The 15817-nt window shown below is 36.4% G+C and overlaps 1 protein-coding gene and 1 non-coding gene across 6 annotated transcripts in view; one reads left to right on the forward strand and one right to left on the reverse strand.

Annotated features, from left to right (window-relative positions):
* ganaba (glucosidase II alpha subunit a) overlaps positions 1–14626 on the reverse strand; it is a 33038-nt gene extending 18412 nt beyond the window's left edge. Inside the window, exons 1-11 of one of the 5 annotated variants that reach the window (XM_052120099.1) lie at positions 14455–14626; positions 12431–12523; positions 11460–11568; positions 9383–9510; positions 7779–7958; positions 4787–4852; positions 4306–4372; positions 3958–4039; positions 3771–3829; positions 3423–3560; positions 1135–1255 (exon numbers count right to left, since the gene is read on the reverse strand). In XM_052120099.1, the coding sequence (XP_051976059.1) occupies positions 1135–1255; positions 3423–3560; positions 3771–3829; positions 3958–4039; positions 4306–4372; positions 4787–4852; positions 7779–7958; positions 9383–9510; positions 11460–11568; positions 12431–12523; positions 14455–14474 (1063 nt within the window). In that variant the 5' untranslated portion in view covers positions 14475–14626. Of the gene's footprint in view, positions 1–1134; positions 1256–3422; positions 3604–3770; positions 3868–3957; positions 4040–4305; positions 4373–4786; positions 4853–7778; positions 7959–9382; positions 9511–11459; positions 11569–12430; positions 12524–14370 lie in introns of those variants that run through there. The other 4 variants (XM_052120076.1, XM_052120084.1, XM_052120091.1 and 1 more) reach the window with 4 other exon arrangements.
* A 611-nt stretch (positions 14627–15237) lies between these two features.
* Positions 15238–15372, forward strand: LOC127643338 (small nucleolar RNA SNORA57). The gene has a single exon (XR_007970490.1). It is a non-coding gene; the product is annotated as a small nucleolar RNA SNORA57 (small nucleolar RNA).
* Positions 15373–15817: the final 445 nt, after the last annotated feature.

A 15817-nucleotide genomic window follows, 5' to 3' on the forward strand; every position in this document is an offset into this window, starting at 1 on the left:
TCATTTTTTACCCAATATTGATCTTAAGACATGCCTCTATATTGCATAATGTGGCAACTCAAAACAAAGATAATGTTAAACTTAATTTAATGAACCAAATAGCTTTCAACGGTGTTTGATATAATGGCAATTGATTTTCTACAACCAAATTAGCAGTTTAGCATGATTACTCAAGGATAAGGTGTTGGAGTGATGGCTGCTAGAAATGGGGCCTGTCTAGATTTTATAAAAAATGACTTTCAAATGGCGATGGTGCTGTTTTTTCAAATCAGTAATGTCCCGATTATACTTTGATCAATTGAATGCCACTTGGTGAATTAAAGTATAAATTTCCTTCTGAAACAGCCAAATCTGTACATACTTTTGGCCACCAGGTGCAAATAAAATTTTAAAGGAGCAACTTAAAATGTTGTATTCCACACACAAAGCTATTGCATAGCTTTGGAAGCAGGTGTGTGGATTATTTATTTGGTACTTTCATTATGCTTTTTTATTATTTTTGAGCAGCAAAACCCCCTGTTCACTTTCATTGTTCTCCACTAAAATCTTTCAAAACATCTAGTTTTGTGTTCCACAGAACAAAGTCAAAAGGTTTTGAGACTACATGAGGGTGAATGAATGACAACAGAATTCTCAATTAAACTGAGTAAACTATTCTTTTAAGTTGAAAATAACTTTAAAATACTCCTTTAACAAAAATTATGTTGGTTATTCAGATAAATCCATTTTATGTTTGGTACGGACACCAATTCAGCTTTTTAATTTAATTTAATTTAATTTGACAAATTGTCACACATTATACATACATTTCTGCATATACATGGTGAAATTATTTATTTTTCACATATCCCAGCTAAGCTGGGGTCAGAGTGCAGGGTCAGCCATGATACAGCGCCCCTGGAGCAGATAGGTTCAAGGGCCTTGCTCAAGGGCCCAACAGTGGTGTCTTGGTGGTGTTGGGGCTTGAACCCACGACCTTCTGATCAGTAACCCAGAGCCTTAACCGCTGAGCCACCACTGCCCTTTTTTCAAAGACTGACACTGGTTTTTGAAAGACTGTGCATCATTTTAAATGCTTTGAGTAAACAACTTGTTCAGTCTGAAATGTGAAATCATTTCTGTGTGTTTGTGTACCTGTAAGTGAAGCATATTGAGTAAAGACATCAGTAGGTTTGGGTCCCAGCATGATAAAAACATCAATTATTCCACTCTCAGAGATCCAGCGTACATCAGTCTGAGCATCTTCACTGGAGTCCTGCACAAAGTCCAGCATTTTGTATTAGGCAAATCTATTTGAATGAAGACTGCACCGATAGTTTAGTTTTCACTTGCTTAAAGGAAAAGTTCACCCAAAAATTAAAATTCTCTCATCTTTTACTCACTCCCATGTCAACCCAGATGTGTATGACTTTCTTCTGCACAACACAAATATTTAAAAATAATATTTCAGCCCTGTAGGTCCTCACAATGCAAGTGAATGGTGATCAGAGCTATGTAGCTCCAAAAAGTTTAAGTCAGCATGAACATAATCCACATATTTCCAGTTGTTAAATCACAGTCTTCTGAAGTGATCCAGTTGGTTTTGGGTGAGAGCAGACAGAAACATAACTCCTGTTTCACTGCACATCTTGGCAGCAATCTCGTTGATGAACACAATATCAAGCTCGATTGCCTATAGCACCATCTAGCACTCTGCACATGCGTTAAGCACTAGGAAGTGTAACAGAGCTTGAAATCATGATTGTACCTAGAGACTAGGGATGGGCATTTTGGTCATGTTGTCTACTCAAGTGGCAATGACATGTACATAACTGATATATATATAACATGTCTAACAAACATCTTTGGCTGCTGCATTATGTCTTGTTCCAGTGTATCGTCTGTTCATTATTATTGACTGTTATAAAATAATCAGTTACACAATGTACAAAAGATTATATAATCATAATATAATGCATCCTATTTTGTCATTATGAGAAGATTCGCTGCCCAACTCAATGAAAGAATGTGCTCAACGTGCGTCTGGCTGTTCTTCCTTCAGGTTACCGTAGTAATCTTAGTAAACGCACACCAGTTTTTTTAGTGACTGTCTAAACTGTATTTTCAAATCTTGGCTGGCTTAACAGGAGACGCCATAACCATCATGTTTTTAATATGAGTGTTAAGTTGAAGTTCAGTTTTGAAGATGCTGCATTGTTCCATTTAGCTGAGCTCTGTCTAGCTGTTTGAAACTCGCATCACGTTGAGTCCACTGCCACATGCCTAGTGTGTGTGTGTGTGTGTGTGTGTGTGTGTGTGTGTGTGTGTGTGTGTGTGTGTGTGTGTGTGTGTGTGTGTCCCCAAGTGTTCTCTCCTGTATCTGTATTGGTGCTGTGATGATTCATGAAGCATTCCATTCACAAGAGTTGGAATTTCAACCTTTCAACTGCAGAAAGTGCAACGGAATGACTTCAATGACTTCTAACATGGAAACTCGTTGTGGAAATCTTCAACTCCCATTTTGCGCAAACATTTCGGCACCCAGGTCAGGGAGGTTTACGGTCAGTGACAAACATTCACTTTTATTGAACAATATCCATTAACGAGTCAAAGTTCTTAAATTAAATGATCATAAAACGTGTTTAGCAAACATTTAGCAGAGACATGTTCAAACCATGGTTAATTACACTCTTTTGATGATCGTAACAATAGCATCGCAGCGCTATTTATCAGTTTGGTTGCTATAAGACGTCTCTGACCAATAATGTACCCCTCAAAATCACAATGTAATCAATCTCAAAATTAAAAATAAAGCTCCCTCTTTGACACTGTGTTAAGTTGTCAGATAATGGTCACAGAATTTCGAATTCAGTGAAAAATCACATCACATATGATCACCATCGATCAATCATTGTTGCCACGTTCAAATACCAGAGTACTCATGCCCATCCCTACAAGAGACTGCAATGGCAAGATGTGCAGTGAAACGGGAGTTATATTTTGGTCTGTTCTCCACCAAAACCAAACACTTCAGAAGACATGGATTAAACCAATGGAGTCCAACAGATTACATTTATACCTATACATCTCCTTTTTGGAGCTTAAAGTTCTGTTCAACATTCACTTGCATTGTATGGACCCACAGAGCTGAGATATTCTTCTAAAAATAAATTTTTTTGTTCTGTAGAAGAAAGTCATACAAATCTGGGATGGCATGAGGGCGAGTAAATGATGAGAGAATTTTAATTCTGGGTGAACTCTTCCGTAAATGGCACATAATTGATGACCAATAAAAAGTAAAAGGGAAAACAAATATCATAGGCATTGGGCAATATTATAAACCAATACAGTTTTGCCTATACTTTTCTTAAACGCACATACTTGACGTACTTTTACTTTATGTACGCAAGTAAGAGAAAATAAATAAAGCTCCTCACTCTTACCTTTCCTGCAGTATTTGAGCTGATGTCCACCCATGTCTCTGCTGCATTAAGCCAGAAGATGCCCATTGTGCGCTCAGTACAGTGAGATATGAGCACAGGAACAGACCCATACAGAGCCATTGGATTGTGCAGCTCATACTGGAAAACATCCAAGTTGTACAGCCGATAAGGGTCTGATCCGCTGAGAAATACCAACAGAACAGACAACTTATTTTGCACCTATCTGAGATTTAATGCTATCGAAGTTAATGAACATGAGGAAAATGTTTAAATGAAGTCAAAAAGGCTCATAACATTAGTTGATTAATCTGATCATGTGTCTCGCATCAAGTTTGTGTATAAACTCACTCTGTGTTTTTTAGTTTTAGTGTGTCCGCGTGTTCTGGAATGCCGTAGAGATGTTCCACCTGAGGTAGAGAAAAATCTAAACTAATAGAAGTTGGACCTGTATGGGGATGATAATTTAAAAAAAAAAAAAATTAGTTTTTCTCCCCAATATTCTATTGAGTATGATTCAACCAAGACTCAAATGTACCATTGGGCTTTGAATCACTATGAGACTTAAACATTTCCTCCCACATGCCCGGTTTATCCTCCTCTTCTATAATCGGTCCATCCTAAAAGACAAGCAAGTAAGAAAAAAAAGGCAAAAGGTGATGTTTATCTAATGAAGGAAAACAGGTTTAAATTAGAAAACTAATGAAATGAATACTCTTCAATATCTGAGCTAATCTCAAGCTGAGCAATCATTTACCGGTCAAAGAGCTCAAAAGATCAAACTAGACCTTTAAATGAAAATCAAAAGTCACATTAAGGGCACACAATCTAGACGGTCAAATGAGTATACAATAGGGTTCTTAAAAAAAAAAAAAAAAAAGCACACCTTTTCATCCGCCCGCTGCTCCACATTCTCTTGTCCTGAATCTTGCTCCAAATTAGATTCACTTTTACTGCAGAACAGAAACACTCTTTTTCTAAATTGCCAGTCTGTGATTTTAAGACATATCTTTGCTGCAAAGACAACACTGATTTGTTTGGGTTGTTGGTTTAAAAATGGCAAACATTAAAATATTAATATTCAGAATGTACCATCTCTATATAGGATTATTCCCAATGTAGTATTTCAATATCACAAAAAAAGAAATAATAATTCTAAGAATATTGAAAAATATGTGAACATTTGATTAAAGAACAAATGGTCAAAGTTTCTTAGAATTTGCTGATATTGACACTACTGGCACACAAAAGAGAAAAAATACTGATAAACATTAAGATTAAGAACATTTAATAAAGAAACTTTATGCTTATGTGAACAATCAGGTCTACCCACACCCACAGTTAAGAACTTGTCAAGGGGATGTTACCTAGAGAAAATGCTCTTGAGTGAGTCCCACATGCTACCAACTGTGCTACTTATTTTATGAGAGATACTGCAGAGCATGACAGAAGAGGGGGAAGAGGAAAGATGAGAGAAAAGCGGGGAGGAAAATAGAATGTGATGAGAATTTAACACATTTACATTATTATAACTGAATGAAATGATCTCGAAAACAATTCAATTATATGCAGTCATTTGAAAGATACAAATCCCAGACTTAAATTTCAAATGAAAGTGTCATTTTATCTTGACGACTTTGTTATGCCAACATACTCAGATTAACAAAATATAACATTCGTATGAAATACTAAAGAAATATCATAATTAAAAAAATAAAAAAATCTTGCATCACAAAACAAATACACAAACCTAAAGTTTATTAAAAAGACAATTCTGCCAAATGTTGACCTAATAGAGCAGAACAGTTGGATCCCAAAAGTAAAAATCCAATTCAAATATTCAAGACAGACCTAACACATGCTTAGATGTTGCTAAATGATAATATGCTTCTACAAAACTGACAAGTCAATGTGACTTCAACAGTCCACATTATTTCGGTGGACAGATGGCTTCAGCAGAGGCAAATACCACTGATTAATAACCCTGGAGCTCACAAGTTATAAATAATCAGCAGTGACTAACCACTCCCATAAAGCATTGTGAATGATCAATTTTCCTAGCACTCTCAATCAATCAGTACCACATTTCTTCCAGCTACTAGAGCTATAGTTGACAAGAAATATAGTTATATATATTCAAAATAGTATATTCTAAAATGCCTATTGAGAAAATTAATTTGGAAGTTCACTGTTGTGCTCTATTGGGCGTGAATGGATGCAACCCTGCTTTAACAGAGTTAGTGAAGACAGCGGGACAGTAAGAAATGAGAAAAGAATCAACAGCAAGAATAAATGTACCGGTAAAGATCTGTGTATGTGTGCTCAAACTGATAGTTTAAACTATGACTAAACTCTGAAGAAACTACAAAGAGAATTGTCCTTGCATTACAGGTCCTAATGCACCCCATGATAATATTTTCTTAATTTCACCACTTTTACAGGGCTTTCTATTTATGGGTGATTCAATTCTCACATTTCCCCCTTAATTCTCATTACTGTAATGCAAAATCAAAATATAATTTATGATAACATGAACAGAAATGAAAAACATCTTGTCTGGACATGATGATTATTCGCTCACCGACCACTTTATTAGGTACACCTTTCTAATACTGGGTAGGACCCTCCTTTGCCCCAGAACGGCCTGAATTCTTTGTGGCATGGATTCAACTATATTCTGGAAACATTCCTTAAGGGATTCTGCTCCACACTGACATGACAGCACACAGAGTTGTTGGCTGCACATTCATGCTGCGAATCTCCGGTTCTACCACATCCCAAACATAATGGTCGTAAAAGGATGCACATGGTCAGCAACAATACTCAGGTAGGCTGTTGCATTTAAACAATGCTCAGTTGGTATTAAGATGCCTAATGTGTGCAAAGAAAACATTCCACACACCATAGGGCAGGATGCGTCCATGGCTTCATGTTGTTTACGCCAAATTCTGACCCTATCATCTGCATGTTGCAGCAGAAATCGATTTTTCAGACAAGGCTATGTTTTTCAATCGTCTACTGTCCAGTTTTGGTGAGCCTGTGCCCACTGCAGCCTCAGTTTGCTGTTCTTAGCTGACAGAAGTGGTACTCGAATGGGTCTTGTCCTGTTGTCGCCCACCCGCCTCAATGTTCGACATGTTGTATATTCAGAAATGCTTAGCAGCATAGCACTGTTGTACCACGTAATTTGGGTTACGGTCACCTTCCTGTCAGATTGGACCAGTCTGGCCATTCTCCTCTGACCTCTGTCATTAACAAGCCGTTTTCACCCACAGAACTGCCGCTCGCTGGATGTTTTTGGCACCATACGGAGGAAACTCTAGAGATTTGTGCATGAAAATCCCAGGAGATCAGCAGTTACAGAAACTCAAACCAGCCCATCTAGCACCAACAATCATGCCACACTCCAAATCACAGAGATCATTTTTTTTCCTCCATTCTGATGGCTGAAGTGAAAATTAACTGAAGCTCCTGACCCATATCTGCATGATTTTATGCATTGCACTGCAGCTACATGATTGGCTGATCAGTTAAAAATCGCATGAATAAGATGCTGTACAGGTGTACCTAATAAAGTGCTTGGTGAGTGTATTTAGTTCTCCATAAATTAAATTCAACAATTTAATTCTACCATTATGTACACTATAAATTGCACCATTTTAAAAATAATCAATATTTTTACACTACATTAATAAGAATTCAGGTGGGCAGGGATGTGCCTAATTGTCACAAAAATAATGTCACAATGCAAAAAATCTTAACCTAAAAATAGGCTTGTTTTCTTTATGCATAATTCTCTTTTGATTTTGGGGTGAAACATGTCCCTGAAATTTCTTATCAATCCCTAATGCTAAGGTATCACATCAATGATCATTAGGTTTATTCAATTGTGCAAATATTGATTAATGTAATTGCATGAATTATGCATTGTAGTTGTAGTTATTCTACTGAATCAATAAAAACAGGACAAGGCAGTGCATTGCAGAGCTCTACAGATTAAATATGAATCACATTTCCATAATACTGTTGTGCCATACTGTTCTGTTAAGACTAAAACTGTGTACTATGAGTGCAAGGCTTAATCAAAATATAAAAAGTAGAAAGAGAGTGAAAAATTAGTTTTAAATTCACACTTCATTTAATCAGTTCATTTGTAAAGGTTCTATAATACCAATCGAGAATCAGCTGCAGATATAAAATTATACAATTAAAAGACAATTTTATCAGCATCATTTTTAAGAAATGTGAACCATACTACCAAAAGTCAAATATTCTATTAGTCTGACTCCACGTAGTACTCCCAACTGGGCTACACTTCCTGAACACAATGCAGTATCTGATGAGTGTTTTTGGACTCACGTGTCCTTGCGTGCTCGGAGATGCTCAAAAGCCAGTAGACCACGGGAGTTGAGGGACACGAGCACTTGACGACCCTCGACGATGTCGAGCCTGAACGGCTGAGCACTTACGATGAGACGCTGCTCGTCTCCGCCCAGAGACAACACCAGACCATTCTCATCCTGGGTCACCACTGACAACCTGACCACACACACACACACACACACACACAATTTATTAGTACCACGATAATAACACATTCTCCGAGATTATAATGCATGGCTTAATAATAGGGATGGCCTGATGGCTCAAGAGAAAGTGAGATTTGAGCCAATTGATGGAACTGTTACTTGCCCCAATATGAACTCTTTTTAAACTTCTGGGTTTTGGAACACATAAGTTAATGGATGCAGGATAAACTTCCATAGCGGTGAATGGAACTAAATGGGAGAACGCTGCAAATATAATTTTTTGCTTACCCATTTGCTCCGATGTCAAAAGAAAAACACCACTATTATGTTTCCACAACTTTCCAAATGAAGAAAAAAAAAATAAATAAATAAATAAATAATGATGGATTACGACAGCCAGAAGAGAAAAGATGCTAATTTTCTGTCACGCTCTCAGCAACATCATCGCATCTGTGGAACTCGTATTTTCAAACTAATTCCAGGGTAATATTATACTAAGCATAATGTTAGAAATTTGCACTAAACAGTTTAAAATTGCAAATAAAAAAAGTTTGCTAGATTTACACTGCTTAATCAGGCAAAAACACACTATTGGAGTCTGTGAAAAGGGTCAATAGGGCCAGTGTTGTCACTACATATAATATGCGTTTATAAATGTACATTTGTGTTTAGGCTTTGCCCACTTCAACAGTTGGTTTTCAATGTGTCGTAAACAACATTGTTGTTGTAAATTCTGTTGAATTCTGATTTATTCATTTGGCAGATGCTTTTATACAAAGCAACTTACAAAAGGGGAAAACATTAGCGAATCATCTTAAGGAGACATTGGTACGAAAAGTGCCATACTATGAAGTTTCACTAGCATCAGAATAGCATTCAAAACAGATTAAAGTGCAACTATAATTATTTTTTTTAGTGACTGGTTAAGTGCTCATTGAAAAGATGTGTTTTAAGTCATTTTTTGAAGACAGAGAGTGAGTCAGCCTACTGGGCAGGGAGGAGAATTTATAGTAACACTTCACCCACACCTATCATATCATTTCTGAAGATTTGGATTTAAACCCTGGAGTCGTAGGGATTACTTTTATGCTGCCTTTATATGCATTTTGGAGCTTCAAAGTTCTGGTCATTCATTTGCATTGTATGGACTTAGAGAGTTAAAAAATACTTCTAAAAAAGAAGAAAGTCGTACACATCTAGGATGGCAAGAGTGTGAGTAAATGATGAGAGAATTTTCATTCTTGGGTGAGCCATCCCTTTAATATCTGACAAGACCTGTCTCTGTAAACTTCTATTCCATTTGTTTAATTTACTGAGGTTGTGTAATAATGGGGGTATTTACACTTGGTCACGTCAGGCCGTTTTAAATGCCTAAGTGTAAATAGGCTCATTGTGTAAAAAGCATCTTTGATGGTGTGGGTAGACTTGACTTACGGTTCAGTAAGTGGATCAGTGATGAGTACATCTGGAACCTCAAAGCGAGGCTTCAGTGGTTTGAGTTCATTAATCTTCACTCGTGTCATGTTCCCCTGCAGTCTGTACAACTCAAGCAACAAGCGAACCTACACAAACACAATCACCGATGGGATCTTATTAATACTGTAATTTTCTGTCCAAGACCACAAAATTTAATGGAAATAATATGCCCAGTTTTCACACATAATTATGGTAATTCAGATGACTTGCTGAACAATTGACACAAAGGAATAAAAAAAATACAAATGGACTTAGGTCTCACTATCAAGCATGTGATCGACAGAAGACAAAAAACAGCCATTTACATGTATATAATTTTAACCTGTATATCGATGTATGAAATAAATCTTCTAAATGAATAAAGTGCAACATTTTAACTATTTTAGCCCCCATTTTGTAAAACAAATCAGGCAAGCTACAGGTCAGAAAATGCCCTAAATCACTATTACAATTGTTTATGCTCACATGGTAATGGATTTCATACCAATGTATCAGAGGTCAAAGTCAGCAGTTTTTAAGAGTTTTGAATGATTTTCCCTCAACGTGTACTTTAAGGGTCACGCTGGTTTTTCCACATTAATGTGAAAATGACAATGACTAAAAATGTAATATTAAATGTTCTTAGGAATACCAATCCTTCTTCATTGAGTGACTAGTATTATTCTATATATCTGTACACCTTTCAGCCACCGTCTTGCACACTCAAAAAGTATTTGCATGGCACGGCAGCAGCAGTGGCATCTTCCGAGAGAAGGTTGAATGCACAGGACAGGGCATTCCCAATAAGATATTAAACCTCGATTAAATATTAACGCACTACCTCACCCTGGCCTTTTTTTTTTTTTTTTTTTTATGGATTTACACAATTCACGTGGGTCACATTTCTAGGTTGGAGATTAATCCGGAAGAATCACATCCCTGAACAATAAGGGTAGTTGACAAATAGACATGAAAACAAACTCTCAACATTGAGATTTAAGGTTAAAATATTTGTCACTAATTTTTGAAGGGTTAGTTCACCCAAAAATTTTAATTATCCCATAATTGACTCACCCTCAAGCCATCCTAGGTGTATATGATCATTTTTGGGTGAACTAACCCTTTAAGAGGGAAACCAATATGCTTAACATATTTTATTATTTGAGATCTTTCCAATGATGATCCGATCGAAGGACATTTTCACCAATTCAAATCATGATTATTATGAACCTATTTTATATATTATGAAATGTATCACTTGTAATTTGTCAGCCAATTAAAAAGCAGTAGTTAAGAGTTAGTCAGATCACCTATATGTAGTTTCAGATTCTAAGCTTTTAAATTACACCCATTTAAGTTAGTAGTTTTTCATTAAATTAGCTGGCAACTCCAGTTGAAAAGGTATGAAACACAGAGCAAAATTATTGGTTATCAGTAATGTCCACAATGAGCTGTGAATTATTGGTATCAGGGAGAAATTCCATATCAGTGCATCCCTAATATTTGTATAAGTGCATATTTTTAGATGCTGCAACTGTTCACCATTTTGAACTACTTTTAATTAACTTTTGGTAGTCACTCGTTCATTACAATAGACCTGAGGTATGACCAGTTATTTTTATAAATACAAATATTCCATGTAGTCTTTAAATTATTAAAATGTTTGTAAAAACTGCAAGCAAAATAATTGTAACAATTTTTGAATTGCTGATCACAGATTTTTTTATAACACACTTCATCTTTAATTTATAGCTGTACATTATTACTGTGCCTCAAACATTCTAATTTGTTTCGATTTTTATTCATCCAAACTAATTCAAGAGAAACATCAGAGACAAAGTTGAGATTCAACCAATGGTGTGAGTTTGAGGCAGGACCATCTGTTTGGTTGCAAATGGCAGACATAGGGGAGTATTCAGGAAAGAGGTTTAGTTATATAATTCTGCTTTGTGACATCACGCTAGTGGTGGAGAAACTGCAATACACCCTTCAGCTTTACCTCCTCAGCTAGAAGAAGAGGAGCAACCTGTAAGCAATAAACTGTTCATCCACAGACCTTGTTGTTGTTGTTGATGAGCTGCAGGGTGAGTCTGGAGTTGCTCAGCTCCAGTGTGTCCAACAGAGCTCTGTATGGAGACTGACCGGGCTTCAACTCCCTCTGACGCCTGCAAACACACACACATTATATATATATATATAATTTTTGGCTCTCTTTTGATTGGAGGGTACAATGTGACCAGAATATGTTCTTGACATGTTTCGTTAGGTTCCCACTTCTAAGGGTGGTTGCTCTTATTGGTTAAAGATCTGGGTGGGAGGATCAAACAACAGAGGGCATAAGAAATCATTGGGATTCGAACTCCAAGGGTGGTAGTCAGTGACTTTACTCCCTGCGCTACCCATGCCCCCAACTTTTCCCAATTTTGACTTCATCTCATAATTAGGATTTTTTTCTCTCAATTTTGAGAGCATCTAATAATTTTTACTTTTACCTCATGATTCTGATATTTTATCTTAAAATTAGGACTTTGTATCTCATAAATTTGACTGACCAAAGCAATTTTTTATGCTGCTGAAATGGGCTTCCATACTCAAGAGCAATGTGTCTTTTTTTTTCCTTTAAAAGATATTTTTACAGTAAAAAGTATAATTGTTTAAATCAATTCAAAAGGATTACTTTATGATTAAAAATAATGGAAATCCATCCCAGCAATCTGTGTGAAATTATCATTATTTATTCTTTTAAAAAGAAGCAATTTGAGTAACCAGAAGTCTGTTAATGATTCAGCCTGACCACTGTGAGTAAAGTAACTTAAGTCAAGTAAGTACTTAACTGATTTAAGTGAATAACACTTAAACAATGAAACTGAGAAACTTTAATTGCCATTGATTTGAAAAAAACAACAATTATTATTTAGACCAATTGCAGGTGACAAAGTAGAGACAACATCCGTTAAACACAGGACATTCTCATAACCCATTTCAGATAAACTGCTATTCAATTCTATGGTGTGACATGATACTGACTTGCAGAAGGTGCTCTTGTCACATGTTTTAAAGTTGCTATGGTCCACAGCATGAGCGCTCAAACAGAAGAACAGCAGAACCAGCGGAACAAACCTGAAACAAATAATCCTACTTTACAAGAAGGGAAAATGCAATACAGCAGAAACAAGTTGCTAAGTCATATGAGGAAAACATTAAAAAAACAGAACCAACATATTAAAAATGCTATTAATGAAAGGAACAATTCTCCTCATTCAACTATGCAATACATTTTTACTGCAGTTGTCAATCCATAGAAGAATTACATTTGCAAGCAGTAAGCTTTTAATTATGTTTGTTGGAGGAGGAAGACAATAAATGAAAGAACCGGTAAACCCCCTGAACACCTGTGACTTCACCATCAAAACAGTAAAAGATACCATGTTTGACAATGGTAGATACAGTATTTCTTGGACATTTACCATGGCAATGCCATGGTATTACTGGAAGTACCTCAGCGTGTCATGTAAATACTATGGTAAATTAATACATCATTCATTAAGTATCATTGTATTACATTGTACCACTACAGTACTTTTTGTAAGGGCAAAGACTTAATTTCTTCAGTTGTCAGGAATAACTCACATGCCGTGAAAATATGTACAGTTGAAGTCAGTAGTTTACATACACCTTAGCCAAATACATTTAAACTCAGTTTTTCACAATTCCTGACAATTAATCTTAGAAAACATTCCTTGTCTTAGATCAGTTATAGGATCACTATATTTTAAGAATGTGAAATATCAAAATAATCGTAGAGAGAATGGTTTTTATAGCTTTTATTTCTTTCACATTCCCATGGATCAGACGTTTACATACACTTTGTTTGGTAATATTGCCTTCAAATTGTTTAACTTGGATGAAACGCTTTGGGTGGCCTTTCACAAGCACAATAAGTTGCTGAAATTTTGGCCTTTTTGGTGTAAACGAAGTTAGGTTTGTAGGCCTCCTTGCTCGCACACATTTTTTCAGTTCTGTCCAAAATTTTCCATTGGACTGAGGTCAGGGCTTTGTGATGGCCACACCAATACCTTGACTTTGTTGTCCTCAAGCCATTTTGCCACAACTTGGAGGAATACTTGGGGTCATTGTCCATTTGGAAGACCCATTTGTGACTGATCTTTAACTTTTTGGCTGATGTCTTTAGATGATGCTTCAATATATCCAAATAATTCTCCTTCCTCATGAAGCAATCTATTTTCGTTTTACTGTGGATATAGATACCAGTTTCCTCCAGCATCTTCACAAGGTCCTTTGCTGTTGTTCCGGGATTGATTTGCACTTTTCGCACCACACAATGTCTCTAGGAGACAGAATGTGTCTCCTTCTTGAGTGAAATGATGGCTGCGTGGTCCCATTGTATTTGTACTTGCGTACTATTGTTTGTATAGATGAACATGGTACCTTTAGGCATTTGGAAACTGCTCCCAAGGATGAACCAGACTTGTGAAGGTCCACATTTTTTTTTCTGAGGTCTTGTCTGATTTGTTTTGATTTTCCCATGATGTAAAGGGGCACGGAGATTGAAGGTTGGCATTAAAATACACCCACAGGTACACCTCCATATCAATACACCTCCTATCAGAAGCTAACTGGCTAATTGTCTAAAGGCTTGAAATAATTTTCTGGAATTTTCCAAGCTGCTTTAAAGGCACAGTTAACTTAGGGTATGTAAAGTTCTGACCCACTGGAATTGTGATAATAGTCTTTTAAAAGTGAAACAATCTGTCTGTAAACAATTGTTGGGAAAATTACTCATGTCATGCATAAAGTAGATGTCCTAAACGACTTGCCAAAACTATAGTTATCCAATATGAAATCTGTGGAGTGGTTAGAAAATGAGTTTTAATGACTTCAACCTAAGTGTATGTAAACTTCTGAATTCAGCAGTATTTAACGAGTAATACGAACGGATTAATAACCTTAAAAGAAGCATTTTAAATCGATGCGTCTTGCAGAATACTTGACTCTTTTTATCCTATTACCCTGTCTGAGCCAAACAATACCTGCCACAGGAAGCCGCCATCTTGCGTTGTGAACTTTGCCCTCCGTTTAACGTCGACCAACGACAAATGAGTCGCTTTTTTAATAATAATAAAAAACACAACAGCTGCGTATTAGCTGCAGTTACATGGTCTTACACAGTAAAATGTATTTAAAGAATACAATGTAATTATGTTTCCATGACACGGCTAGAATGGCAGTTATAAACTGTTCTTAAAATGGGCGGGACTGAGCGTCATGGACATTCATTGGTCATACATGGTTGGTCTAAATAATAATTGTGTTCCTATTTTAACTTTTAACTGAGTGTTTTAGTACCATGGCTATTACGGTTTTTAGTGCAATTATTTTAATAAGCCAGGTGTTTATTATTGTCCAGGCCACCGCTGAAGTAGTAGTACATCGTGTTACTTTTCTCAGCAATGGATAGGGTGGACCAATCACAGTTGTTTGCGATTATTCAAGATACACGTGTTTTTACACACTGGGATTTGAATGCGGCTCTAGGGGAATTCGGCTTTTAAACAGCCAAGCGCCCCCTGGCGGATCACATCCGTTTTTAGGAAGCAGTAACTTAAGTCCACAGATGATTGGCTGTTTTTGTTTCACGCTGACATGACGACACATCTCGTATAAAAAGACGCGAATACTTCCGTTTCTTTCTCTCTGTGGACCTGGCAGCATTCGGAAAGTGTGTCAGATGGTATGCACGTTTTATTAGCGTGTTTTTAAGTTGTTTGTTTCAACGTCTAATTAACGTATTCTTTTTGGTCTTGTAGTGAAGCCCTCCATTCTTGGCATGCTCGTAGTTGTGTTGTACTCTTGTGTGTATGTATGGAGGTATATTAGTGTCAGTGCAATGTCTTCGGTGCCAGCATGTTCTCCATCAGCTGGTTCTATCCTCAATCACTGGAACACATTTTAACTGTTTTTCGTGTTAATGTTTTGTAGTGCGTGTTAAACTCTTGTGCGTGTGAATTAATAGTTTATCTGGTTTTAATTGTATGTAGGCTGTTGCATTTACTTTTCTAATAGTCAATTGTTATCTTTCAGGTTGTGCTTCCAGGAGACATTACACTCGATAAGTGGAATCGAGTCTGCATTATGTTTTGAGTCACGTGTGGCATCATGTAATAAGGGTGACATTTTTTTAGCAGTAATAAACCATATACATAATATTTGTTGCTTAGAATTATAATTTTTATGTCTGATGCAGTGTTTGGTGTAATGCATTAAGTAATAACTAAGTTCCCTTTAAAAAAAAAAAAAAAAAGTATTACTTTTAAATGTATGTAATTTAGTTAGTTTTGATGTTATTGCGTTGAATACTGTATAGACTAATAGAACAATTCTATATGAAACAAT

Source organism: Xyrauchen texanus, chromosome 4 (assembly GCF_025860055.1).
Source record: "Xyrauchen texanus isolate HMW12.3.18 chromosome 4, RBS_HiC_50CHRs, whole genome shotgun sequence".
NCBI classification, from domain to species: domain Eukaryota; kingdom Metazoa; phylum Chordata; class Actinopteri; order Cypriniformes; family Catostomidae; genus Xyrauchen; species Xyrauchen texanus.